This window comes from Ochotona curzoniae, unplaced genomic scaffold (genome assembly GCF_017591425.1).
Source record: "Ochotona curzoniae isolate NIBS_2020 unplaced genomic scaffold, NIBS_Ocur_1.0 patch258, whole genome shotgun sequence".
In the NCBI taxonomy this organism is placed as follows: Eukaryota; Metazoa; Chordata; class Mammalia; order Lagomorpha; family Ochotonidae; genus Ochotona; species Ochotona curzoniae.
In genome coordinates this window covers 617,104-628,960 of record NW_024466815.1, presented here as the reverse complement: position 1 = coordinate 628,960, position 11,857 = coordinate 617,104, and the positions used below count along the sequence as shown (strand labels likewise).

The 11,857-nt window shown below is 53.3% G+C and overlaps 2 protein-coding genes across 2 annotated transcripts; both read right to left on the bottom strand.

Moving 5' to 3' along the window:
- Nucleotides 1–354: 354 nt before the first annotated feature.
- LOC121166885 (26S proteasome non-ATPase regulatory subunit 8-like) lies at nt 355–6,717 on the bottom strand. The gene is made up of 9 exons (XM_040996209.1): nt 6,708–6,717; nt 6,332–6,408; nt 5,923–6,267; nt 5,010–5,082; nt 4,779–4,881; nt 2,968–3,133; nt 2,184–2,284; nt 1,153–1,264; nt 355–576 (listed from the first exon to the last, which is right to left on the bottom strand). The coding sequence occupies exons 1-9, from the start codon at nt 6,715–6,717 to the stop codon at nt 439–441; spliced, it is 1,125 nt and encodes a 374-aa protein (XP_040852143.1). The 3' UTR covers nt 355–438.
- A 1,423-nt stretch (nt 6,718–8,140) lies between these two features.
- Nucleotides 8,141–9,001, bottom strand: LOC121166869 (proteasome subunit alpha type-4-like). The gene is made up of 2 exons (XM_040996180.1): nt 8,890–9,001; nt 8,141–8,796 (listed from the first exon to the last, which is right to left on the bottom strand). Exons 1-2 carry the CDS (start codon nt 8,933–8,935, stop codon nt 8,156–8,158), a joined length of 687 nt encoding a protein of 228 aa, XP_040852114.1. The 5' UTR covers nt 8,936–9,001; the 3' UTR covers nt 8,141–8,155.
- Nucleotides 9,002–11,857: the final 2,856 nt, after the last annotated feature.

Here is an 11,857-nt window from a genome sequence, read left to right as displayed (position 1 = left end):
CACATCCTCCATCCCACAGAGGGCTCCCTCTGCTAGCCCACAGATGGCTTCATCTCACATGCCATTTTCAAAATGGTTTAATTCATTGCCAACATTTCAAAGAAATCGGGAAACTGCTCCCTTCACTGAAAAACCAACTGGCCTGGCCCGGTGTTTGCACATGTCCGTGGCTGGCTGGCAGGCCATGGTGCCGCTGTGCCCCTGTGCGAGACCCCCAAGCAGGGCCACTGGACCGAGGCTGACCATGGATAGAGGGCAAGCTCCTATGCGCAGGGCCTTCCAATTTCCCAGTTCTTCACAGATAAGCACATGGCTCCCTGCCACCACAACCGGGGAGACATGGGCCCACGAGCGAATGGGAATCCACTTTATTGGAGGCCGCAGGCCCCAGAAGGGTGTTGAGGACCACACGCTGGGCCGCACTGCGGGCCCGCACGCTCACACAATCATCTCCAGCTGCCGAGCATACTCGATGACCTGCTTGGCCAGTTCTGTGGAGGGGATGGTGGTGTCTTCCGGCTTTTGCTGCTGGCTGGCAAAGCTGTAGTAGTTGTTGGGACCCAGGACCCAGCCTCGCTGAAGGGAGGGAGGGATCAAAGGTGAGAAGGGGTGAGGCAATCACAGGGGCAGCCCTGCTACCTCCCCCACCCTGCACCAGGGCTGAGTTGGTGAGTCCCACTAGCCAGGCAAGCAGCCTCCGCCTCCCGGTGCCTCCAGTTCTCCACATCTGAGACACGAGTCCAATCCCAGGCTTCTCTGGGTCTGAACATCCAGTGACTGTACAACCCTCTAATGCATAAGCACGGATTAAGCCCAGGGTCCAACACGAGGCCAATCAGCTGGCAACGACAGCCCTCACTCAAATGCGAGTTCACTCTTTGTTCAGCCTGTCCTCAACTCTGCTCCTGTCACCTGGACCAGGACCACTACATGCCATGCATGAGTGTCTCTGGGGGCAAGCAAAGATGCCAGGCAGCATACCCAGGTGCAGAGACTATGCAAAGTCTCTCGCGCACAGAAGCTCACAGAAGATTCGCAACTTGGCCTAAGGGGGCACAGCTGGACTGAAAAGCTGGGCACTTTTGTCCCTGTGCCCTTCCAGGCCACCCCGCCCTGCCTCACCCTATGGCCCCTGGCCCCATGCCCCAGCACCTTCTTGGCATAGTCGGTCATCTTCTTGGGTGTGTTGAAGAAGAGGATCCGCGTGGCCTCGGTGAAGAGGATCTTCTCATACGCCTTCTCAATGCACCCAGCAATTTCGTCCCTGAGGGGAAGGACCAGGACTTCCTGACCCAGCCCAGCCCGGGCCCACACAGGCCCTAGCCCTGCACCTCCACCAAGGCAGCTTGCAGTGGGCCCTGCCCTGCTCACAGATCAGGGCTTGGAGAGGGGACGGACCTGACCAGAGTTACAAAGCAAGCAGGGGCCACATGAGGCCCACATCTGGGTATCTGCCAGGCCCTGAATCTACCTGAGGCCATTTACGTCCCGTGTGTGGGGCCCACATGGGGAGCTCTCCAGTAACCATCCTGTTACTGCACCCACCAAGACGTGAACACCAGCAGGGAGCAAACAGTACAGTGCAGGGTGGCCAGAATGTGGGGTGGGGCAGGCTCTGGAGGAGCGGGCACCCTCAGAGGTGAGGCACAGGGGCCCCCGAACTCCTAGTGCTTCCGTACTGCTCCCGTTTCCTAAGAGAACGATTCAGCCTCCCACCTGCCACACGCCCACCCCACCTCTAGCCTTGGCTTTGCCACACACACCCTTTATAGAGTGGCTCCCACAAGGCAAATGGTTTGGCCATCTCTCTGAAACCTTGTCACCCCTTCAAGGGGACTCCTACATCATCACACCCACACACCCATGTGAAGTCATTTGTGCACCCAGCACCCAGAGGAGCTGGTGGGGCCTGGTAGCCCTGTGCTAGAGAAGGCAACTGCGGGTTCTGCCTGGGCACCCCGGTCACCTCCCTGCCCTCCATCTGCTGAGCCACATGGTGACGCCAGGCCTGGCTGTGCACACACAGCCACATACTCAGAGTCCAGAGCGAGCAGGCCCCATGTCCTGCAATCACACAGTTCAGACAAGGATAACTTGAGGTGTTAAGAGACCAAGAAACACAAACACCTGGGGTTAAGCCCCCCCAACCACAGGGAATAAACCCTTCCCCCTTCCCACCACACCTGATAGTGTCAAGCAGGATGTCAATGAAGAAGGTGTAGCTCTCAGCAGGGATGTTGCCTTTGGCCAGGAACACCTTGTTGTAACTGCCCTCCATCAGGTACTGCAGAAGCCAGGGACAGACAAGGAAGGATGGTCATCACTCCTCTGCTGGCCACCAACACTGACTGGGGGCCCTTCTGCCAGGAAACCCTCCCTGACTGACACCCCAACTCATTCTGCAAGCCTGCTCTGGGATGGATTCTAATTATCTCACTGACTCTCCAGTAACTGGAAACAAATGCAGACCCACCCTGGCTCGCTACTCCACACATTCACCCAAATTATGCCACCAATTATCAACGCCCCCTCCCACCCATCCCCACAGCGAAATTCCCTGTGAGACCTCCGGTCTACAGCCTTCTTCTAACCCTCATTCTCCTGGTTCCAGAAGCACTGTCTCCTTCATGGCACCCCACGTGCAGCAGGCGTGCCCAAGGCTGGGGTCTGTCTACCACATGGCCGTGTGGCTGTGAGGCCTTCTGTGCCCGCCCTCCCCGCCTCTTCTGTTTTCCTCCACAGCCTTTCTCATCCCATGACAGACTAGCCAGGTCCCTTATTCTTGCGCTTTGCTATTGTCCCACATCCTGGCCAGACCACATCACCATGGGCTACAGCTGATTCACAGCACATGGCCGGAGCTCAGTGCTTGCTGGATGACTAAGGGAAGGATCCCAGGGCTGAACTCAGCCCGTTCCTCCAGGAAGCCCTCCCTGAGCCCCTCTCCCCCTCCAGTAGCAGCCTCACCTGTTCAAGGGACACTGGGTGTTTGATGTAGACGTTGGTCTGGATGTCCTTGGCAGGTAGGCGCTCCAGCTCTGTGTGGAACTCTGCCACCCGGTTCTGGGACAGCAGGAAGAGGAGGTTCAGGCCCAGCAGCTGGTGCATGTAAGCAGACTCAGGGAGCTGCTCCCTGTAGGCCAGGACAGGGGACCAAGGTCAGGAGGGGGGACCAAGGTCAGGAAGGTATGGGGATCCAGTAAGTCCACACCCCAGCTTCCAGGGACTCCGACAGCTACCCAAGTTCTCTCCTCAAAGGTGTTTATCAGATAAGGAAACCGAAGCTCAAACAGCATGAAGAAATCAACGATAAACTATAGCACAGTACAGACGGCTTAAATGAATGGGGGCTAAGTAAATTATTCAACTCAGATAAAGTGATCAGATGGTAACTTGTGTAAACACATACTGTGTAATGTGGCCAAGCACATTAATCCACTTCCTGTGATGCCAGCAACTCAGACATGTGCTGGTCCAACTCCTGCTGCTTTATTTCCGATCCAGCTCCCCGTTAATGTGCTTGGGCAGGCAGAAGAGAGTTCAAGTGCTTGGAGCCCTACACCCACGTCGGAGGCCTGGATGGAGTTCCCAGCTTGTGGCTCTGGCTTGGGGCAGCACTGAGCACTGTGGCCATTTGAAGAATGGACCACAGATGGAAGAGCTGACCTGTTCCCTCCTCTCTGTTACTCTGTCTTATACAATAAGTAAATCAGAGAGTGAAAATGCAGCCACTTAAGCTACTGAATCCCATTTTGAATGCCTGGATTCAAATCCCACTTCTACTTCCAATCCAGCTTCCTGCTAACGCACACACTGGAAAGGCAGCCAATCATGGTTCTAGTACTTGGCCAGTTCTGGACCCTGGCTTTGGACTGGCCCAATCTGGTTGTTGTGAGCATTTAGGGAGTGAACCAATACACACATGATCCTCAATCTCTCTCTCTCTCTTCCTATCACTATGCTTTTCAACATCGCAAGCAGTGGATTAATCCAATGTGCTACAAAGCTGGCTCCCAATAATTACTCATTCCATGGGACAGGGGGTGGGAGACAGCAGAAGATCTCCCCCAGTTCAAACTGGAAATTGAGTGAGGAAGGATGAAGTTATTTGCCCAACAGCATACAATCAACAAGAGGCAGGAAGCTTCAAATCTAGGTTGGTTTGATGTCAAATTCTTAATCATGAATCCACATAGGTGACACTTAGCTTTACATCTGACACAGAGTTCGCAGGTCCCTGCGGAGGGGCCTGGCCCTGTGGGAGGCTGTGGAGGCAGTGACCAAGGCAGTCCCTGGCTCTGGCCTGAGGCAGCTCTCAGACCAGTGGGAGGCTGGGATGGGGAAGCCCAGGCCAGGGGAGGGCAGACACGGGCAGCGGGAACCGGGATAGGCACAGCCCTAGAGGCCTCAGGAAAAGAACCTGGTCTTCAACCCAAGCACCACTAAGAGCCAGGACAGGCTGTGAGCAGGGCAACAATGGGGTCAAACTTCAGTGTCACAAATCCTGCTGACTGCCGTGAGGGAGTGCGTCCCAGGGGGCGAAGGGAGGCGGTGCAGCCATGGATCAAAGGGACACAGACTGGACAGTGGCCGAGTTGGGATCCGGCAACCTCAGTCTCAGGACTGCCGCCAGCCCTCCCCCAAAGCCAATCCCGGAGCCTGAGCTCAGCAGAGCAGGAGTTGCCAGGGGAAGCCAGATATCCCAAGGGGCTGAGGCAATACAGGAGCCACTTCTACAAGCACCCTCTCCCACGGGTGGGTGTGGAACGCCTCCTCACTTGTAGTCAAAGTAGTAACACTTGAGCTGGGCCATGTAGCGCTCGAAGGAGGGGATGTCCTTGCGCAGGATGCTCCACTGGGCCCCAATCTCCAGTATGTCACCTGTGAGGGGACAGGGGTGAGGGTGGCATCTCAGCAGGAACCACCACGGACACGATCCCTACCACAACTCCTCCCACCTCCAGCCACCACCACCATTAACAACAACTACCACCACACCAGTGACTCACGGGCCAGAATGAGCTGCTGCTTAGTTAGCTTGGTCCCGGTAGTGGGCAGGAAGTTGAGTTCCAGCAACACCAGCTGACCGCAAGGGAAAGAAGTAAAGAACATAGGAGTTCAGCTGAGACATGGGGTTTATGGAGCTAACCATCATCCCTGACTCACAAAACTGCTATGCTTAGTCAAGGAGTCACAATTATTTATAGCCAGGCAAATGGGACAAACAGTCCCGTGGGATCAGAATCCCCATCAGGGAGTGAGGGGGTACTCCCTGTCCCTACCTCCCCAACCCCACACTGGGGCCACATTCATTCTCATTTCCAAACACGCTGACTCCACATTCCCATTCTTCCTTATAACAACATTCCTCTCAAGAGAAATGCTTTTCCCACAATAAAGCTGTCTCCGTTTCCCCTCCCACTCCTCTCTAAGCCCCCCATCTCTGATTTGGCCTGGGCTGAACCCCCTCCCCCCCACAGGACCTGGGCTGAACCCCTCCCCTCAACAGGACCTGGGCTGGACCCCCTCCCCGACACACACACAGGACCTGGGCTGAAACCCTCCCCCCAACAGGACCTGGGCTGAACCCCCTCCCCGCCACACACACACACACGACCTGAGCCCAGAACCGCCATCAGGGAAAACAACCACGACCACCACCGAGACCCTCACCCTGCCACTCCGACCACCCACCCCCTCACTCGGCTCGGCCATCAGCACCGTCTCAACTTGTGGCTGCCTCGGGGAGGTCAGGCCTCTCTCCCGCCTCGACCTTTCTCAGGCTGCCCCTCAGGCTGTGGCTGCTCTTCCCTCAGCCCGCCCCACGGACCTCGTGGCCCCCGAGGCCTCTCCCGCCGCCCAGACCCCATTCCTAGCGCGCCCCTCAAAAGCGCCGCCTTCCCGGAACCGCCGACTGCTTACCTTCAGGCGGCCCAGCTCTTCCCCGCACTTGCTCAGATTGGGACTTTTGCGGTTCCACTCGCCCTTGAGTTGCTCGTACATGCCGGCTGCGGCCTGCAGGACAGCGCCCGAAGCCGCCGCGGCCCCGGAGCTCGGGACGCCCGTCGCCCCGTTGACCGTCGCGGCCGCCATCTTCCGTGATGCGGCAAACCTCCCGCCTGACTTACGGCAGCGACGGCGGAAGTGAGGCTTGGGGGTGGAGCCCGAGGCCTCTGCCCGCAGCCGCTGATTGGCTACTCTCGCCCCCGCGGGCGGTGACCCCCGAGACAAATCTTTAGCAACACGCCAGCTGGAACTCCGCCTCGACTGTCATTCAAGACGGTGACAGGAACCCCGCCTCCACTCCCCTAGTCAATATGGCTGCCCTGACTTCAGCCCGCGTGCGGAACGCTGCGTCACCGCTCTGGAAGCGCTTCTCGAAGCCAAGAGATGGCGGTATGGAGCCGTCTGGAACGTTGTTCGTTATGGAGAGACTTGATCGCCTTCCAAAGAACTAACTTAACTGCTGGCGTTTGAACCTGGGTTTTTCTTGTATTTTTCCCCGTCCTCTTCATTTTAATTCATCTATGTTTTAATGCGAGCTTATACGAATAACCCTAAACTATTTGCCAAACCCTCCAGTCAGTGGCTTTCAATGACATATATAAGGGGCAGATCCCTGGTACTTCATCCCAGTTCTTATTTCTGCCCCACGTGAGTAGATAAGACACCTGGCTATTCCGTCTGACATTCTCCTCCAACCTTACCCTGCACCATGTGGACGGTGCGCTGTATGAGAGCAGAGATCATTAAAGATTTATTCATTTATTTATTTATTATTAAAGACTCATCTACAGAGAGAAGAAAAGAAAGAGGTTTTCTATCTGTTGGTTCACTTTCCAAATGGTTGCAATGACCATAACTGAACAAATCTGAAGCCAGGAGCCAGGAGCTTCTTCCAGACCTCCCACGTGGGCATAGAGCCCAAGGACTTTAGAGGCCAAAGCAGGGAAGCTGGATAAGAAGTGAAGTAGCCAAGATACAAAGTGGTACCGTATGGAATCCTTGTGTTTGCAAGGCGAGGATTTAGCCATTGAGTCATAACTCTGGGCCCTGTGATATATATATTTTAAGGAATATTCACAGTCATTCTTTTTTTAAAAAAAGATTTTTAAAATGTTTATTGCAAAAGGCATGTACAGAGAGGAGGGAGAAAGAACTGCCGTCTGATGATTCACTCCCCAAGTGGCCACAATGGTCAGAGCTGAGTCAATCTGAAGTCAGGAGTCAGGAGCCTCTTCCGGGTCTCCCACGCAAGTGCAGGGACCCAAGGGTTTGGACCATTCTCAATTGCTTTCCCAGGCCACAAGCAGTGAGCTGGATGGGAAGCAGGGCTGTGGAATTAGAATCAGCACCCGTATGGGATCCCAGCGTGTGCAAGGTGAGGTCTTTAGCTGCTAGGCCACCATGCCAGGCCTATTACAGTCATTCTTTTGGTTCAATGAACATACTTAGATTTCTTGCACTTTCAAAATCGGCTGCATGTGTCAGAGTCCCATATGGACGCTAGTTCAAATCCCAGAAGCCCCACTTCCTATCCCTGCCTGTGGCCTGGGAAAGCAGTCGAGGACGGCCCAAAGCCTTGGGACCCTGCACCCGTGTGGGAGACCCAGAGGAAGCTCCTGGCTCCAGGCTTCAGATCAGCTCAACTCTGGTTATTGTGATCACTTGGGAGTGAATCAATGGACAGAAGATCTTCCTCTCTGTCTCCTGTTCTCTGTATATCTGACCTTCCAAGAAAAATAAATAAATATTTTTTTTTAAATCATCTACAGAATATTCCACCTATATCATGTTTAATTATATATCTTATATATATTATAGATATAATAGGTACCATGTTAATATATGGGTTATTTTTTGTTTGCCACTATTGACAAGGCTGCATTTCCTTACACATGATTGCTTTATTTTTTTCCCACTCTTTCCAAGTTTTATTCCAAAAAAAAAAAAAAAAGGAGGGGGAAGTTGAAAAGATACCTATGAAGTGTAATCACCATCATTACCATAAAGCACTCAACGGGACAGAAACGCCAGGGACGCACAGCAGTGTCTGGCTCGCCATGGCACACAGCGGGGCGGTCAGAGCCTCCCAGATGGGGCAGAGGAGCGATGCGGCGCCCCAGGTGGATGCGGAGACCCCGGAGTGTGCCTTCTACTTCTCCTTCTGCTTCTGTCCTTTCTTCTCCCGCTCTGCTTTCGCTTCCTCTTCTTCGTGCTTTTTGATCAGCTCCTCTACTTCCTTCTGTTTGAGAACTCGGATGACCGTCTTGCCGTTCTCCCTCGTGAGCGTGGCAATTTCCACTTTCTCAGCAGACAGTTTGCTGACGTCCATGGTCTTATTTAGCACCTTGATAGCTAAAGCCAGCGCTGACTTCAGGGTCATGTCACCCTCTTTGTAGTCTTGTTTCAACATTGACATGGCTGCGGCGCTGTGCTTGCCGATGCATGTGGCTTTCCATCCCTCATAGTTCCCACTGGGATCACTCTGATAGAGCTGGAAGCCGTGGTGCTTGTCCCAGCCCATGTAGAGCAAGGAGACACCAAAGGGACGCTTGCCTCCAAACTGTGTGTAGGCTTGCTTGATGTCGCACACTGCGGTCACCAACTGCTCACATGGGATTGGTTCCTGATACTGTAGTAGATACCTCTGGGCTATGAGCCTCAGCTCGTTAGTGAGAACGCTGGCATCAGAGGTGATTCCTGCCACACTGCAGGCCGTGTCCTCGTTGAGTTTATAAATCTTTTCAGAAAGGAAGACTTCATCCAGGAGCTTGTGGATGTTGCGTCGCTCGGCTGCCAGCAGAACACCGTCATTGGCCAGAATTCCCAAGCAGGTGCCTGCTTGTCTAATAGCTTCCATGGCATATTCCACCTGGTACAGGCGACCTTGTGGGGAAAACATAGTGGTCCTGGAATCGTATCTCCGAAACATGTTTCCTGCACGTTATAAGATGCTCTGTAAAACAGAAAAGATCACCATTAAAATAAAACACACAGGGCCTGGAGCGGTAGCCTAGCAGCTAAAGTCCTTGCCTTACATGTGCCAGAATCCCATATAGCTGCCTGTTCTAATTCTAGTGGCCCTGCTTCCCATCCGGGAACCTGCTTGTGGTCTGGGAAAGCAGTCAAGAACGGCCCAAAGCCTTGGGACCCTACACCCGTGTGGGAAACCAGGAGGAAGCTCTTTGCTCCTGGCTTCGGATCGGTGCAGCACCAGCCGTTGCCATCACTCGGGGAGTGAATCATGGGACAGAAGATCTTCCGTCTCTCCTCTGACTTTGCAATTAAAATAATTAAATCTTTAAAAAAAAAAGCGAAACAGAAAATGAGAGTGACTCGGCAACCAGTCAAGCTTGAGAATCCTCAGGTAGAAGAGGAGGGTGGGCTGGAGTGGAAAGAAGGATTATGGGAAAGCCAGAGAGCTGAGCGAAAGGGGTGTGGAGGTGGTCCTGAACCTAGGAGGCAGGGATGGCAGCTTTGGGACACCACTGTGATGCCAAACTCCACGGGTGTCCACAGCCCCATGACACGGGCACTCCAGACTGGACAGTTACACCAAGGGCCCAGCGATAAGAACTGAATTCTTAGTCGATGTGGGGAGAGGTTATGTGGAACTCCACCAAGTGGGGGGGGGGTCCCAAAAACAGATCGGCAGGTTTACGGTTCGCTTGGGTATTCTGAGAGGCTGAAAGCACGAGAGTGGGCAGGTGCCAAGGGAAGGATATCAGGCACGGATGGACACGGGGCACACAACTTCCTGGCTTTGCACAGCAGGAGCCGGGGGTCCTGTGGTCCCTCCAACAGTGCTTGCCGCAGGCTCCTCCGTCCGGTCTGATTGCTTTATTTTAAAAGGAACCGATCCTAAGAAGTAACTGTGCCAAGGGCAGATGATGTTGATAATTATCGTCAGATAGTTTTCCATAATTATTTTCGCAGTTCAAAGTTCCACCAGGAGCAGTTATCATAACAGTATCAATTCAAGCTACTGGATTTTATAGCTTCTTTACCCTTCTGCCAACCTAGTGGGGATGAGTCATGCACTATTTTTTGCTGTAGTTGTTGTTTTACTTTATATTGCTATTACTGAGTTTTATTGTGTTTCTTGGATATTTGCCATTTCCTCTGCTGTGAAATGTTCTCTGGGTTTGTTGTATTTTGCTATAAATTCGGGCACATTGCATATTGGAGGAAAACCCTTCGTCACATGTCAGAACAATTTTCTTTGGTCTGTTGTTGTTTGTTGTCTGGCACTACACTGTTGTACAATAACATTTTTCTTTAATTATTTACTTATTTGAAAGGCAACACAGAGAGGCAAGAGCCCGAGATCTTCCACCTGCTGGTTCACCACTCCGGGTGGCTGTGTCAGTTGGCAGGTTAAAGGCAGGAGCAAGACATTCCATCAGGGTCTCCCGTGTGGAGGGCAGGGACTCAAACATCTGGGCCATCAGGTGCTGCTCTCCCTGGTGCCTGAGCCTAGAGCTGTGTGAAAGTTGAGCAGCGGGAACTCAAACTGGTACGTGTGGAAGGTTGCAGATGGTAGCTTAAGCCTGTTGCCCCATAATGCCTGCCCATCTGCTTACACTGTATTGAGATTCTTTCTGGTAATCCTTTCATCTGTGAGGCCTGGGTAGGTTTCAGTGGTTGATCAGCCTCACATGGTGCTATCTTCCTGCCTCTTCAAAAGCTTGGTGAAATGTGGATAGCCTGTGACTTTGACCTTGTTAGTTTCTGAATATGTTTTGCATCTTTCAAGCCAGACTGGGCAGCAGCACCCAACCAGCACATGTGAGAACCAGGGGAAGAGAGGGCAAAGTTGGTATGGGGGTGTGGAGGACTCCCTTGCTGGATCACCACTCCCACTAGACAGCTTGAGTTGGGAAGAGGGCAGACTAGACCAGGCAGGGCTACAACACCTGTGGGTCTCAGGTGAGCTAGATCAGGGAAAAGCCAGGCTGGGCTGACTGTTCCTACAGGTGCAAGCATAAATCAGACTCAGTGAGGGTTAGTGGGGCTTTGCCACAGCATCAGCTGGCAGATGCTGGCACTGGGAGCTAATTCTGTCAAGGTAAACTGCAGAACCACCTGGAGAGTGCATGTTCCAGGAGTGGGAGTGGCCCAGTAGGGAAATAGTGGGTACTCCCCTCTTGGGTTACCACTCCCACTGGAGAGCATGAGAACCAGGACTGGCGCAGTTGTGGCTAGACAGAACAGCACCCACCAGAATGTGTGTGGGCTGGAGAGTGGGGCTGGTTGGGTTGAACTAGGCTTCAATGCCCATTGACATGTATGAAAGCTGAATGGGATGTGGGACAGACTGAACCAGTCTGCTACACATACTGGCAAGCACAGGAACCAGGGTAGGGGGCGGGACTGTGGAGGTTATTGTGGGTCGCTCAGACTAGGCTACAGCTCTCACTGATTTGTATGAGGGCCAAGTGTGTAGTGGGCAGGATTAGACTGGATTGCCACACCCATTGATTTGTGTAGAAGACGGGGCTAGAGGCAGAACAACAACTACCAGTGTATACAGCGTAAAGGGGCAATAGACTGTGCCAGACTGAGTACTAACAAGCATACATAAGAATCAGGTCTGGGGTCACCTCAGACGAAGTTTTTTTAGGGATCCCTCCAACTGAACTGCTGAACCCAGAACCCCAAGCATGAAGAGAAGTGCAGGTTCCATGGTCTGACCGTGGAGTCCATATGTCAAAGCTGAGCCTCCTCAGTGGCTCAGACGGAGCAGTGGACAGCACATGGAGGAAATGGCAGCACATTGGAGTCTGCAGAGGACACCTGGTACCCTAACAGAGAACAGAGGACAGAACAAATCGATCAACTACCCCAGCCATGT